Below are 14730 nucleotides of genomic sequence, written 5' to 3' on the forward strand. Positions count from 1 at the left end.
GCTGCCTCCCGAGTGAAACGCCCACATGCTGGACCTGAGTAATGCCCGCCCGGCACTGGGGCTGGGGTGCCTTTGGGGCAGAGCCCTCCCCGCCTCGCCCCTTCCTCCAGCTATTGCGCAAGACAGGCCGGCACACCTTCTGGGGCAGGTCGGATCAAGGCCAGGGAACTTCCTGAGTGCAGCCTGCTGTGGGCAGGACTGGGGGCTGAGGGAGCGCTTCAGGGAGCAGAGGGCGGGAGGAGCGCGGCGCGGGCTGGCGCGCAAATTCTGGCACGTCGTCCTAGGCTTCCCCTACCATTCCCGCACGCCCTCCTTGGCGTGATTCTCTTCCCGTGCACGGAGGGCAGGAGAGGGCGTCACCCAGTCTGGAGCCCCCCAGGGCACCCCCAGTTCTTTCATATGCCCCCACCAGCCCCATCTCTTCCCTTCGGTCGGGGTCGGGTGCACTCTCTGCGCGTCTCTCCTCCGTCTCCCTTTCGGGGACCTTCTCTTTGTCTGCGTCTCCCGGGCGGTCCCGGCGACTCCAGCCCGGGTGCCCCGCCCGAGGCCGGGGAGGGGGCGGGGCTCGCCCGGGGCGGGGCCTGGCGGGCGGGGCGGGGCCTGGCGGGGCTGCGGCGCGGGCTGGCGCGGGGGGCTGAGGCTGCCGGGACGCGGCCGGGCCGGAGCGGAGCGGGAGCGGCGGCCGTGGCCGGGGGCGGCGGGGGCAGGGCGCGCCGGGCTCCATGGCGCCAGCGGCGTCCGCCTGAGCAGCACGGGCAGCGGCGGGCGGAGGCCGGATCGGGCTGCGACTCTCCCTCGCCATGGGGGACGTGCTGTCCACGCACCTGGACGACGCCCGGCGCCAGCACATCGCAGGTGAGGATCTGGCCGCGCCGAGCGTGCTCAGGGTTCGGCGGGGACCCCTGGGCCACGCCCCCCGGGGCCCGCCGTCGGCGCCGGGCCGGGGGTCTCCGGAGGGACGGGCCGGGGCGGAGCGGGAGCTCCGGGGACCGGGCCCCGCGCGCGAGCTGGTTCCCTCCGAGTCTGGGCGCCCCTGCCCGCCCGCTTCTGAGCGCCGCCTTCCCCTTCTTGAGGGGACTCAGAGACCCTTCCCTACCGGATCCCTTTCGGAGCCGGGTCTTGTCGGATCCTCCAGCCCGTTACTCCTGATCGGATGGGGGGCGGTTCGCAGACTGCGCCCCCTCCCCGGGCTATCCCAGCCCAGAAGCGTTCCAAGCCCACTTTCTACCCTCCTTGGAATCTACCCCACACAGCGCGTCCTGACCTTCCTCCCTAGCTGTCCGGGCCCCCAGTTGTCCCTGCCCCAGCCCTGGTACACGTGGCCAAGGCTCCCAGGGAACCGGCTTCTCAGGGCCCAGGGCTGATCCTGGGGAGTGGAGCAAGGCATAAGATGGAATGCATGGAGGACGTGGGGTTCCATGTCCTCTGGCTCAGACTCAGCAGGCTGCTCCTGCTGGCAGCGGGGGCCAGGGGCTGGTCACTGCCAGAGCGGGGCCCTTGCAGGGCTAGTTTCCAGCCGCCTCAGCCCCTTCCTTAAGCCAGCCCTGTTCGCAGCCTGTCACTGCACGGTGGCCGCTTCTCCGAAGGGCAGCTGTCCCCAAGGCTCCTGGGGAAGCGCAGGGGCTGCAGCAGGATCCTACATTCCTTTCTCCCCAGACCCTGGAGAATGGGGAGACGGGATGAGAGTCTCTGGCTGCCTGAGACAATCAGCCCTTGGCAGACCTCTCGGCCTGGGGACGCTGCCCTGGGTGGAATCTCAGCGCTTGTTTCCCAGGCGTTTGATCTCGGACAAGTCTCTTTATGTCTTGGCACCTTGGTTTTCTCCTCTTTAAAATAGGGTCAATGATTTTTTCCTTATTATGAGTTGCTGAGAGACTTAAGTGAACTAATTCATGTAGTTTGCTTAGTACAGGGCCTAGCGTAGGGGAGCCGGGTCAGGTGGCCCCAGGGGCAGCCCATGACGACAGGAGACCGTTCCTCACGGCCGCATTTGCTTCTCCCTGTCCAGTGGACCCAGAGCACCGGGTCCGCCTACTCTTGTCTTGATGTCCTGTAGAGTTTCAGCAGCCATGGCCTCCACGCTCCCTTGAGAGCAGGGACCCCTGACCGCAGTTGACCAGGTGTCCCTTTACTCCCTGTCCCCAGGGCCCCACCCTTGCTGGGTACTAAGAAGGTGCCGGGGAGGCCTGCCGAGTGACTGCAGTCCTGGCCTGGCCGGGGTGGCCTGAGTTTCCCCCTGTGCCAGGCCTGGGGCTGGGCTCAGGGGTGGGGGTGACGTGGAGATGAATCAGACTCTCTTTAGCCTCCGAGCAGCAGGGGGTTAAGTACTGGAAAGCCTCCTTGTAGGACAAGGCCTGGACTCTGGGAGGAGGCAGGGCCAGGGCGGAGTCTTCCTGTCCCCTCCCTGTCGTGGCAACCTCCTGGGGCTCTGGAACAGTCCCTCCATTCAGGGCCTGCTGTAGGCCCCTCACCCGGCCTGGGTGTGGGTGGGGTACGCCATGCCTTCTGTGGGGTTTTTCCTCTCCTCACACCCAGCTCTGGCTCTCCTCGTCTTCCTGCCTCCCGGACTGAGAGCTGCCAGCCCACCCTCCTCTCCCCTGGTGTTACAGGGGAGGGCACTGAGACCACAGAAGGTGAAGTGTCCTCTCCTGGGGAGGGTTGGGTTTGTTTTGCGGATGCCAGACTGGGTGGAAGAGGGTTGTGCTCACTCAGACCCTGCTGGCCTCTCTCTTCTCAACACTTCAGTGCTAATAATAACCCTCTTCAAATGCCTCAAATTCCTGGTCCAGGCTTACCTGAGGGACTCCTGACACGCAAGGGTGAGAGGTTAGAAGGGAGAAGCCAGGAAGCCTCCCAGCGCCCTGCAGAGGCAGTGAGCTGCCTGGGAAATCTCTGTTGGAGGGGAATGAGGAGGGGCATGAGGGCGTGCCTGTGCCACCCCAGTGAGCCGCGCACTCTCCTCGCCCCACCCGAGGAGCCATGGGCACTTCCATGGCAGACAATTAAAATTCCGGAGCCCTCCCCACCTGGGACCTGGTTCTACTCCCCAGTAGAAATGTCAGAGGTGGCAACACCCCTTCCCACAGTACTCTGAGCTCCCAGGCCTGTGAGGGTTCTGGGGCCTGGCTGCAGCTCTGTGCCCGCCCTGCGCAGGTGAGCAGGTGACTGCAGCCTGCCTGCAAGTCCTGGCAAAGGTCAGGCACACTCCTGTCCACAGTGCTGTTTTGCTGCCACGGCACCTTTCATCCTGGGATTTCAAAGCCCCTGGCAAGTAGGGGCTTGTTCCCACACCAGCGGCCCCTGGGGTGGTGGAAGGAGGAGTCCCTCCTACTTAAGGGAGGGAGCAAGGGTGGAGGAAAGAGCCCTGATCCAGAAGCTGGGAGGCCTGAGTAACCTCAGGCCCGGGCAGGCCACTTACTCTCTGGGTCTCAGGTTCCCTAGCTGTGAACCAGAGGGGGTGTGCCACTTGATGGCTGAAGTCCCTTCCAGCTCTGAGGGCTTAAGGATAACAATCTCAAAATTTCCCCATAAATCTCCAGACTTGAGCCTGCTCAAAGTCCTAAAACACAATGAACACACAAGTCACATAGCTCACCACTTCACTCTGTGCTTTAGCTGACCTGTCCTTGGGCCAGCATCTTAATCTAAGTTTTCTTATCTGTAAAATGGGAATAATAATGGTACCTGCCTGCTGGGTGCTGAGGGGAGTATTTATGGGGTAATGCGGGTTGGAAGCCAGCCCAATGCCTGGGGCATAAGAAGTGCTCAGCAAACACTTGCTGTTATCATTGAGAGTGTCCTTGCCTCTCTATTATTAGGTTCTCCAGTGGGCTAGGTGGGTTGGGGGGAGGTTGGGGCCCTATTTCTCTGAGGTTTGTCCCATCCCTGGGGTCAGGGTAGGTTTGAGAATCCAGCTGGGTTTTCAGAAGCCTTGATTACGGTGACCCTTCTGTGTTGGCAAACGTGTGAGGTGAATGTGGGCTGCCTGCAATGGGTCTGGAGGGTAGTGATGGGGGACCCATATGACGAATAGAACAAACAAGGCCTTGGGGCAGGTGGCTGGGTCAGACCAGTCCACACCTTCCACGTGCAGGGCTACGACAAGAAAGTGGAGGTATGTGGGTCATGAGTGGGTTTGGAGCTGTATGAGGATTTCTTTGCATATGGCCTGAGCCACACAAACCAAGATGCAGCAGGTGAGGGACTGGGTGCCCCTCGCAGGACACTTGGCATTGGCTGAGGTGGGGGTCCCTTTCTGTTGCTAGGACAGCCTTGAGGGACTCCGGTATTATGGGGAGGTCTCCCTCCGCACACAGGCTGCTGTAGGGTTTGCAGGGTTTATTATCTGAGCAGGCAGGTGGGGGGAGGTAGCTGGCGCTATGCTGCTCCCTCTGCCCTGCTCACCTTTCCCCTTGCTACTTCTTTTTTTTTTTTTTTTTAAATAGCAGTTTCTCAATGTCTGTGAAAAGAAGGGTGAAAAAAATAAATAGCAGCTTTATTGAGACATAGTTCACCTACCATACAATTCACCTTCTTGAGTGTACAATTCAGTGGTTTTAGTATATTCGCAGAGTCGTGCAACCGTTGCCTCTATCCATTTTAGAGCATTTTCATCCCTGCTGAAACAAGCCCCTGTGCCCATCAGGAGTCTGCGGTCTCTTCAGTGCGGTCTCTTCAGTGCGTCCCAACTCTAGGCAGCTCCTGCTAACTTTGTGTAATTGCGAAAGTAATGCACAAGCAAACAATTTAGGAGGGTAAAGTAAAAAAAATGAAGGCTCACTCCATCTTTCTCCTTTCAATGCCACGCCCCGGAAGAAATCCCGTAAGTTCCGTGTGTGGCAGTTTCCAAACGTATCCCTCTCTGTGTACACACTCTGTAGCTTTGTTCATAAAACCAGGTCCTATTGTATGTTTCTGTGGCGATTGTTTTCACTTGGTAAGTTGTGGACATCTTTCTGTGTCAGAGTACACAAGTCTACCTCGTCCTTTCTTGGTGGCTCCTTTCTGTGCGCAGGGCACTTTGTCCCCCATTCGTGGACATTGGGTCAGTTCTGGTGCTTTGCTGATGTGCACGGTGCTGCGTTTCCTCCACAAGGTTCCAGTGTCAGAGAGGCCTGAAAATAGAACTCCTGCGTGACATTCTGATTTACTGACACTTACCCTGTGAAGAGGCAGCAAACACCTGATACCCTCCTGCCAAGACATACCTCAGTACTGAGTATTGTCACCCTTTTTGACATTCAGCTATGAGAAAAGGGGTATGTTGTTTATGTATGGAGCAAAACAAATAATGCCTTTTTCCAAATTGGTTTTAAAAAATCTACCTCTCTACATTTGGGAAGTGGCTCTAAGTGCCTGCCAGGAGTGAAAGGATGGAAGTGTTCTGCCTTCGGCCACCCCACCCTGGTGAGTGGCTTCCTCATTGTTGTCGCGGGCTTTGCAGAGAGAGCAGGCTGGCCGGAAGCAGTGCCCAGGCCTGGGCTGCTGCCCTCAGCCGAGGTCTGGGTCAGCTCCTGGGGGGGCAGCATCTGGGGATTCTGCTGTCTCTTGTGACGGGTCTTACATAATGTGCTTTTGTTGGCTTTGACCCTGCCCTCCCCTCCCTCCAGCCTCCTTTAGTCCCCTCCGCTCCTTTCCCATGCCGAGGCCTGAGCACTGGCCTCGCCCGCTCCGAGCTGCCCCAGCCTCCTCGGGGCTTCCAGTCCTCCCCACATTTGGGAAAGAGAACTTTCTAAACCCGAACTGGGCCACAGCCCACCCTCCCTGCTGCCTGAGGAATGAGGTTGAAAGACAAGAACAGGAATTACTCAGCCACCATCCTGCGACAACTGCTTCATTCTTAGTAGTATTTCCCTCCTGCGTTGATTGTTACACGTTGCTGGGACCATGACTCAAGTTTGTGTCTGCTCCTTTCCCTAAATGGTTTCTAATAAACATCTCTCCCAGGTCATTAAAACCTCCCTGGAAGCATTCCCAAAGGCTAGGTCTTGGACCGAGGAGAGAGGGAAATTTTCTTAGCCTTTCCCCTAAAGTTGGATGTTGGGTTGTTTTGTACATGTTGGTTTTTAGGGGCAAACGGAGCCACTGTGCCGTTTCCTTTCTAGCTCTGGTCACCTTCCCTGCTGAAGACAGCCTCATTCCCCGGCCTGACTCTTCCCCTCTCTGCTCCCACCAACCTGGACATTTTGAGGGGAGCTCCTTCCTGGGAGCCCCTGACAGCTCTTCCTTCCAGGAGGGCTTGAAGGGGCTGATCCAGAGCTGGGGATGGGGATTGGTGACCATGGCCTCTGGGTGTGTGGCCACATAGTCTATCTGCCTCCCTAGCCTGTGACATGCAGAAAGGGATATATTGTCTGTTCAAGAATGGTGATTGATGGAGGAGGGAGGGCTCTGAATGATAACTGTGAAGATTAGTTATAGTTTAACTGAACACTTACTATGTGCCAGGCCTTCCTTTGCCTGTGTTATCTCACTGAGTCCTTATCTCAGTATCAGACCCAGAGTGGGGAGTCCAAGGCCTTAGCTCTTAAAACCAAGTTCCACTATGACTCCATAGTTCCTGGTGCCCAGATTGGGCAGGGGCACATTGGACAAGGCCCTAGGAGAGGCCATCAGATGCCTTGTGGGGGAGAGGCAGGAGCAGAGCCGAGTGGGAACAGAGGGGCGTGTGTCAGAGGCTCCCAGAGGATGCACCGATGTAGCCCACTGCCATTACTCAGTCTGAGACTCACAGTCCTTGTCTCTTATTCGCCCCCTCCTCCCCCGCGGGCAGAGCTCATGACTCACTTCACCCTGGGTCTCCTGCAAGCATCCTCCTGTGGTTGCAGAAATTCCTGAGCTGCTTTTTCCTTCCCCTGCCCCACCCCCACCCACTCTCTGCCTGAGGAAGAGGGTTTTCTGTAGTCCATGCTGGGCAGAGTTTTAAGGAAGGAGTAGAGCAGATGCCTAGGTTTAAAACCCTTGAGGTGGTATAAAGCCACGCTCCTCTCCTGATAGATCTCAGGGCCTGAGTCACAGAAGGCTTCTGATCTCACAGATTTTAAAACTGGAAGAATAGGAAGTGTCTGCCCCTTGAGGGCACTGGGTCCACCCCCTGGGACTGGTCCCAGTTTTGGTTTTTTTTTTTTTTTTTTTTGGAGATGTACTACCTCTGGCCCACGGAGGTGAAGGGACCTGCCTGGTGAGTCCTGCGTTTACCAGTGGATGGTAAAGGAAGCAGGGGCCTGAGAGGTTTCGGGCCAAGCTCTACAGTCAGATTGCCTGGGCTCTGCCACTAGATGGACTGGTGTTTTGGGGCAAGTTGGTCACTCTCTCTGAGCCCTAGTGTCCTCTGTAAAGGAGGATGATAGTTCCGGCTTCTCAGGGTGTGAGTGTCAAGTGTGACAGCCCCTGGACGGTGCAGCACAGGTTTGGGGGATGCTGAGAATGTGTGAGTGGTGGCTGTTGTGACTGTTAAGTTATTGAGCAAACTTGATGCCCAGGGAGATGTGCCAGGTCTGTCCTGCAGCCTCACGCACCCCCAGCACCCTGTCACGTGCTCCGGGAAGTTGACATACCTCTATGGCCCTGGACACCTGGGGCTTCAGCCGGTACTTGGAGGGTGGTGAGAGGGAGCCGTGGTCGCTCGGCAGAGCCAGTCGGTCATTCAACAGCATCGCCTGACCCTTGGCAGGGCACAGAGGATAAAGGGTGGAAAGGCAGATGGGAACATGCCCCCCTTGCCTGGCCACGTGCTCAGAGCTAGACTTGTGAGTCTCAAGCCCGGTCCCGTTGACCATTTGCTGTGTGACTCTGACCAAATGGCCATGCCTCTCTGTGCCTTTTCTCTCCATCTGTGACCTCAAGACCAGGATCTGCTCTTGGGAATTCTCTGCCACTGAAAATCCTTTCCTAGGGGTCTCTAGGCGCCTTCCGAAGGCAGGGGTGGGTGGGCTACAATGTAGAGGTGGAGGTGCATGCCTGTGAGACCCTCCAGGGATATGATGGGCTCTGGCCCCAGACACACTCAGCTCTTCTTTCTTTTGTTCATTGAATCAATAGTTATTGAGCACCTACTGTGTGCCAGGCACTGTGCTAGGCACCAGGGACACATGCCGATGCATAAAGTCACACGTGGTGCCTGCCCTGTGGTGCTTCCTGGCTGGCTCTCCCTCCCCAGGGCAGGGAACGTGCTCAGAGGGGAAGACCTTCTGCAGGAAGGTGTAAGAGGGAGGTCGCCTAGTGGGTGGGGGTGGGCTGGCCTGCTGGGATGGAAATGGGTGACATGGAAGGAGTCACAGGGGCTGGCCGTGGAGAGGAGGGGACTTTGTCCTAAGGGTCCCAGAGAGGCCACTGAGGCATTTCCAGGTTGGGGAGGGACATAGTGAGGGGCCTGGGGGGGTGTGTAGAGTGGCCAGGCTTCAGCAATGGAGACAGGCAGGGTTGGGGTGATCTGATGTCTGCCACTCCTGGCCCTACAGGGCTGATGGATCCTACAGATTGTTTTGTCAAGCCTGGTCTCCAGCTCGTGGTCCTGCAGCCTCTGCTTCCACCCCTCTGCTGATGGGAGACTCACTCTCTTCCTAGGCAGCCCTGAATATGAGAACCTCCTTTCCTTCCACGGGCAGGGGAGAAAGAGGGCTGGAATCCAAGGACCTGCTTTTGAGAGCCTGTCCCAACCGCCCTGTCATTTGGCCAATGCCTTCCCTTCTCTGGGGCTCAGGTTTCTCATCTGGGCATAACAGTAGCCCATACCCACCAGGTTGTTGTGAGAGGTCAGCGAGACAATGAGGCTTGAGCACTCTGCGCTTAAGGCCACATTGGCTCCTGGTATCATTAGCAGTTACTGTTGTGTATAGTCCATGTAGGACACTGGCCAAGGGAGTTCCTCTTCTTAGGGGATCATTGGTGCAGGGCGTGGGCCAGGGCTCTGGGTGGGGATCCAAGTGCAATGGTGGTGGCTCCAGTGGGTACCTGGGCATCCGGGGGGGGGGAGGGTTGGCAGAGGAAGAATGAATTGCAGTTTGCCAAGTGTGAACCCCCCTTTCCCACCCACCCATCTGTGGCCAAGCCAGTGGCAGCAGCCGCCCATCTTCCCCACGCCCCAGCTGAGCAGAGCTGCTTGTGTCCAGCTGAATTTGTAAAGCTAGATCTTTCTAGAAGAGGAGTCCCTTGGGCAGGAAATTTACCCATCCTCTCATTCTCCGCCCACCTCTAATCCATCCCACCTGCTAGGAGTCATCTGTGGGTGCAGACTGGGAAGCTAACACCCCAGAGCTGGTGCTGGGAGCCCTTTGTGGGGTGCAGGATTGGAGGCAGGTGCCCTGGGATGGGTGCCAGGTGACCTTTGGCAAGTCCTTCCTCCTCTCTGTGCCTGTCTGCGCAGTGGGCACTAGGACCGTCTCTGGTGCCCTTCCAGCTCTGACCTCTTGGGAGCCTGTGGGCTTGGGCTGCATTGAAGGCACAAAGCAGGTACAACAGCTAGGTATTGCATGAGGCGATTTTGCTGTTGAAGGAAGAGCCTGTGTGGACAGCCGTCTTGTGCCCAGCCTGAGCTGGGAACTGGGGACAAAGCAGTGACATGAGCCCTGATCTCACGGAGCTCACGCCAGCCAAGAAGTTCCCATGAAGCTGGATGCTCTGCGGTTTGAGTTACAAAGACAATGGATCTTTATGTTTCCCAAAGTGCATGTTGGTTTAAACACTCAGTCAGCCCGACTCAAGAGGCAGTGTGTCTGGCCTGGGCTGGGTGGCAGCAGGATTCTGCCACTGAGAGCTGTGTGGCCCTGGGCAAGTTACTGTCTTCCTTGGAGCCCCAGCTGTCAGTAAAATGGGACCAGTGGTTTCTGCCTCTGGGGTGGGTGAAGATTCTGGGGAGTGCACCACAGCCCCTGGCGTGTGCAGGGTGCTGGGTAAATGGCAGCTAATTGCATTTTAGCTGAGTTCTTAGGGGAGGTGGGTGTCATTTGCCCTGGCCTGTGGGGATTTAAGGGGTGAGCCAGACATCCAGAGTTGGAGGGAGCTGGCACTTGCACTCCTGCTTTGCTGTTTGTTTTTGCTTTTTTTGGTTTGGTTTTTGAGAGCAGTGTGCTCTGGGAGGTGGAGGGGAGGAAAGAGAGTAGAGCTTAAACTTTGGGGAGTCCAGGCCCTGCTGTCCCCCAACCCCTGCTTTGAATGTAGAGGTACTGAGGGACAGTGTCTGCTTTTCTTTTTCCAGCCTGGACCCCTTCTCCGCCTAGTCAGGGGGACCCTTGGAACCCTTCTAACTGGTCCCCACTCCTTCCCATCACTGAGCACCCGAGGCCCAGAGAGAGGAAGAGGCCCAGAGAGAGGAATGGCTGCGACCACCGGCCACGGGCTCAGGGGCTGCAGGACGGAGGTGGAGCCCACAGCCCTTGACCCAGCAGGAAGCTTTACCTCTCCCACTCCTTACCCTAGCCCCAGACTGCCCCAGACAGCGAAGACATGGTCAGGGCAAGAGCGGTTGGGTGGGGCGGGGCGCAGAGGTTGTAATTTAGAGAACGGAGTAAACAAGCCTGCGGGAGAGAAGCAGGCCCTGTGCCGGCCTCACAGATGAGCCTGTGTCTAAGGCAGCCCGGGCCTGTGCACACGCAGACAGTGAGGTGCTGTGTCCCATTAAAGCAGCAAAGCCACACTCCCCTCCCGCCCCCACGCCCACATTTCAGGCTGCCAGGAAAAAGGGTGGGGGAGGGGCGGCCTTTCCTTCCAGGGGGTGGGCACGGCAGTCACAGCTCACTGTGTGACTTTGGTCAAGGGGTGTCTCCTCTCCAGGCCTCAGTTCCCCATCTCTCCGGGGGTGGGGGTGATCCCCTCAGGGAGGGTGGCAAGGACAGGGACGATTGGAGCCAAGTGGTTGAATACAGCAGGCCCTTTCTCCCACCCTGACCTCAGGCCAGCTGGATCTCACAGACTCTTCCTTTCTTTCTGGCCAGAGGCAGGGGCCTCTCTGTCTGAGCAGAGGGGTTACTTTCTCAGTGACCCGGGAGTCAGCCGGTCCTGGGAGGCCAAACCTCCAGTCCGGGCCGGGCCTTAGCGGGCTGCCCAGCTCAGCTCTCCTGCTCTCCTGTGGAGACTACGGCAGAATCAGAGAGGAGCTATTTCTGTGCCTGCCCTGCAGGCTGGGGCGGGGGGCCTGCCTGGCCTGGAGCCCCCCAGTGGGGCCCTTCCGAGCCCTACACTCCCTCCCCTCGTCCTGCCGTCCCCTGTGTGGCTTTGGAGAGTCCAGCTCTGTGGATGGGAGGTCAGTCTAGCCTCAGACCTGCTCAGACCTGTGTGGCCTTGGGTGACTCCTGTCTATTGAGGGCCTCAGTTTCCCCCATGGTTCAATGGAGGGGTCAGATGAGAGCCTCTGATAGTGGAGTGACCTTCCCAATGAAGAGGTGTCACCCTCCTCAGACTCTTCCAGGCTCTCCTGTAAAGCCCTCTGGGACTCACAGACCACCCAGCAGCCAGGAGCACTGTTCCCTAGGCCCACCAGGCTAGGCCAACCCGCCTCTGGGCTCCTGCCCCTTGGCCCTCCCCCACCCCCACCCCCTAGCCCTTCTTACCTGGCTGGGATTCTAATTCTCATCTGTACTGTGAGCACCTGGCTGGTTCACCATGGGCTCCCCTGAGGTGGACAGAGTGGCTTTGGGTGCAGTGTGGCCTCGCAGGTCAGAGCTTGCTCCGCCAGCTACTGGCCAAGCGCTCCTGGACAGTTACTGTGACTCTTTGTGCCTTGGTTTCATTAGCTGTAAAACGGGAATACTACTAATACTTCACATCACGTAAAGCACAGCAGATGCTCAGGAATCGACAGCTGTAATTAACATTGATCCGTGTGAATTGGTTTCATCCTCTAGCAGCCAGTGAATGAATAAATGCCATTGCAGGCTGTAGGGTGGGGACCCGAAGCTCTCTGGATGAAGGGCTTGGTAGGTGCAGAGAGTGTGTGTGGGGTGGGGGCGGTTACAGAGGGGTGTGGCAGATGCAGGAGGGTCAGAGGCATCCCCCCCCCCGCCCCGTGACTTCCCCTCTTTCCTCCACATCTGAGACCTACAGGCACGAAGCGTGTGCAGCCGTCCACAGCTGCCTTCATCCACAGCTTCCTTGCGCCTGGTGGATCCCAGGTGGACTCTGGCTTTGAGGCCGGGAGAGGCCTGGACGAGGGATTTGCTCTGGGCCAGGCAGCCCCTCCGTCTTGGTTCCCTCTTGGTTCTCTCTGGGTTTCTGTCTGTTCCTGGCCCTTCTGCAGCCCTGAGTGGGACAGGCAGGGGTGGCACATCCGGACCCTGGTCCTGGCGCCTCCACTGATCCACCGAGCGTCGGGCTCAGGGGCACACATCCACTGAGGGCCCACCACACTGATCCACCGAGCGTCGGGCTCAGGGGCACACATCCACTGAGGGCCCACCACGTGCTTGCCACTGAGCTGGCACTGCCCATACAGCCCCGTCAAGCTCGCCCAGGCCCTGCCCGTGTGCAGCTCATGGCTTGGCAGCAGAGATACATCGAACAAATAGTTACCAGCCAGTCACTAATTAAATCATTATCAGAGAGCAAATTGCTGTGAAGAAATGACCATTCTTCCTAGAGAGCTTGCACGTGTCCTGTGGGATCTTCCCGGCAATGTCTGTCACTTGCTTTCTAGTCACAGAAGAGGAAACAGGGTCTACTGTGTGGGTGGGAGAGCGGGCTCAGGTCTGGGCAAGTCCCTCCCCACGTGGTGTCTCAGCTGCTTGTCGCCTGTCTCAGAGGTGTGCCGTGACGCCTGGCTCCTGCCACTGGCCCCACGCAGGGCTCAGGGTGGGTGGGCTGGCATCTGGGTTTTAGCCCTGGGGCTGTGTAACTGCAGTGAGAGCTGGGTTTGTAGCCCTGAAATCCTTTTTGCATCCCTAGACAGAAGCATGGGGTCTAGAAGCTGCTATGACTAAAGCATTGGGGTCTCTAAAGCAGCGATCCCCAATCTTTTTAACACCAGGGACCGGTTTTGTGGAAGACAGTTTTTCCTTGGGGTGGGGGAGGTGTGGCCGCCTCGGCTTCACCTCAGGTCATCAGGCCGGGGAGCACGCAACATCATCCCTCCCGTGCACAGTTTGTGGTGGGGTTCAGCTGCTATGAAGATCTGATGCCCCTGTTGATCTGATGGGGCAAGGGCTTGGCAAGCTATGGGGTGCCGCTGTGGGTGCAGGTGGGGCTCTGCTCACCCGCCTGCCTGCCCTATTCCTGGCGGGCCATGGGCTGGTGCTGGTCCAGGGGTCGGGGACCTCAGTTCTAAAGGCCAGGCAGGAGAGGGCAACCCAGGAGGGTGATTGTTTCACCTCCTCACACACTTCACTGTTAACGCTGGACAGCACAAAGTTTGCCTGAAGCCCTGGGTGAAATCCACCTAGGCATTCCACACCCAGAATCTATTCCATGACTGTTAACAAAATGGTTACATTATAGCATCATGGTGTAAAGGGAAACAGTGTATCAGTAGTGTTGTTCAATGGCATAATATGTAGCCATTGAAAGTGAAGATGTAGTTTTTTTTTTTTTCAGACAGAGTCTCGCTCTGTCACCCAGGCTAGAGTGCAGTGGCGTCATCATAGCACATGGCAACCTCAAACTCCTGGGCTCAAGCAATGCTCCTGCCTGAGCCCCCCCAAGTAGCTGGGACTATAGGTGCCACCACCACACCTGGCTAATTTTTTCTATTTTTAGTAGAGACGGGGTCTTGCTCTTGATGAGGCTGGTCTTGAACTCCTGACCCCAAGCGATCCTCCTGCCTTGGCTTCCCAGAGTGCGAGGATTACAGGTGTGAGCCACCTCGCCTGGCCAGAAGATGTAGTTTTGTATGTCTGAAAGTGTGTATGTCTGCATAGGCACAGAAAAAAATATGAAAGGAAATTCAAAATGTAAATAGAGATTATTTTGGGGTGGTAAAATAATCAATTATTTAAATTTTTTCTTCATTCTCTCTTGACTTTTTTTTTTTTTTACAGTGGATATATTAAATCAAAAAGAATAGCCTTATTATTACTATTTTTTTTAGAGACAAAGTCTTGCTCTGTTGCCCAGGCTGGAATGCAGTGGCACGATCATACCTTATTGTAACTTCCTTACTGTAACTTCAAATTGCTGGGCTCAAGCGATCCTCCTATCTCAGCCTCCCAAGTAGCTGGGACTACAGGTGTGTGCCACCATGCTCAGATAATTTTTTTTTCGTTAGTATTTTTTTAGAGATTATTATTTCTTTGCTATGTTGCCCAGGCTGGTCTTGTATTCTTAGCCTCAAGTGATCCTCCTGCCTTGGCCTCCCAAAGTACTGGAATTATAGATGTGAGCTCCAGTGCCCAGCCCAGAATAACTTCATTGACTGTATTTTGTGGAGCAATTTCATTTCTCTGTCTGACTCCAGAATCTGAGCTATCCTGGCCTGACAAGAGCCCCAAGGGTGTTGCAAGTGCAGGCAAGCTCCAGAGAGAAGAGGGGAGAGAAGATTCTGGAAGGAGGGTGTTTGAGCTGAATCTTGGACAGTTCAGAGTTGGGGTACAGGCAAGTGCAGCAGGTAGCCCAGCACAGACAGCCACCTGTCCGTGGAGGGGGCTGAGCGCAGCCTTGAGTGCCAGACGAAAGAATTAGGGAGTAGGGAGCCCTGTCTCACGATCACTTCGTAGCTGGACTTTAGAAAGAGGACTTTACCTCTGCGACTGTGGGTCAGAACAGCAACAAACACGTACTGGGCACTTACTCTGTGCCCAGCTTTGA

General features: G+C 56.9%; 1 protein-coding gene across 1 annotated transcript in view; it reads left to right on the forward strand.

The window, feature by feature from the left end:
* The first annotated feature begins 590 nt into the window (after positions 1-590).
* NIBAN2 (niban apoptosis regulator 2) overlaps positions 591-14730 on the forward strand; it is a 51126-nt gene continuing 36986 nt past the window's right edge. The window contains exon 1 of the mRNA XM_045563380.1: positions 591-855. Coding sequence (XP_045419336.1) covers positions 801-855 — 55 coding nt within the window. The 5' untranslated portion in view covers positions 591-800. The remainder of the gene's footprint in view (positions 856-14730) is intronic.

This window comes from Lemur catta, chromosome 10, assembly GCF_020740605.2.
Source record: "Lemur catta isolate mLemCat1 chromosome 10, mLemCat1.pri, whole genome shotgun sequence".
Classification (NCBI taxonomy): domain Eukaryota; kingdom Metazoa; phylum Chordata; class Mammalia; order Primates; family Lemuridae; genus Lemur; species Lemur catta.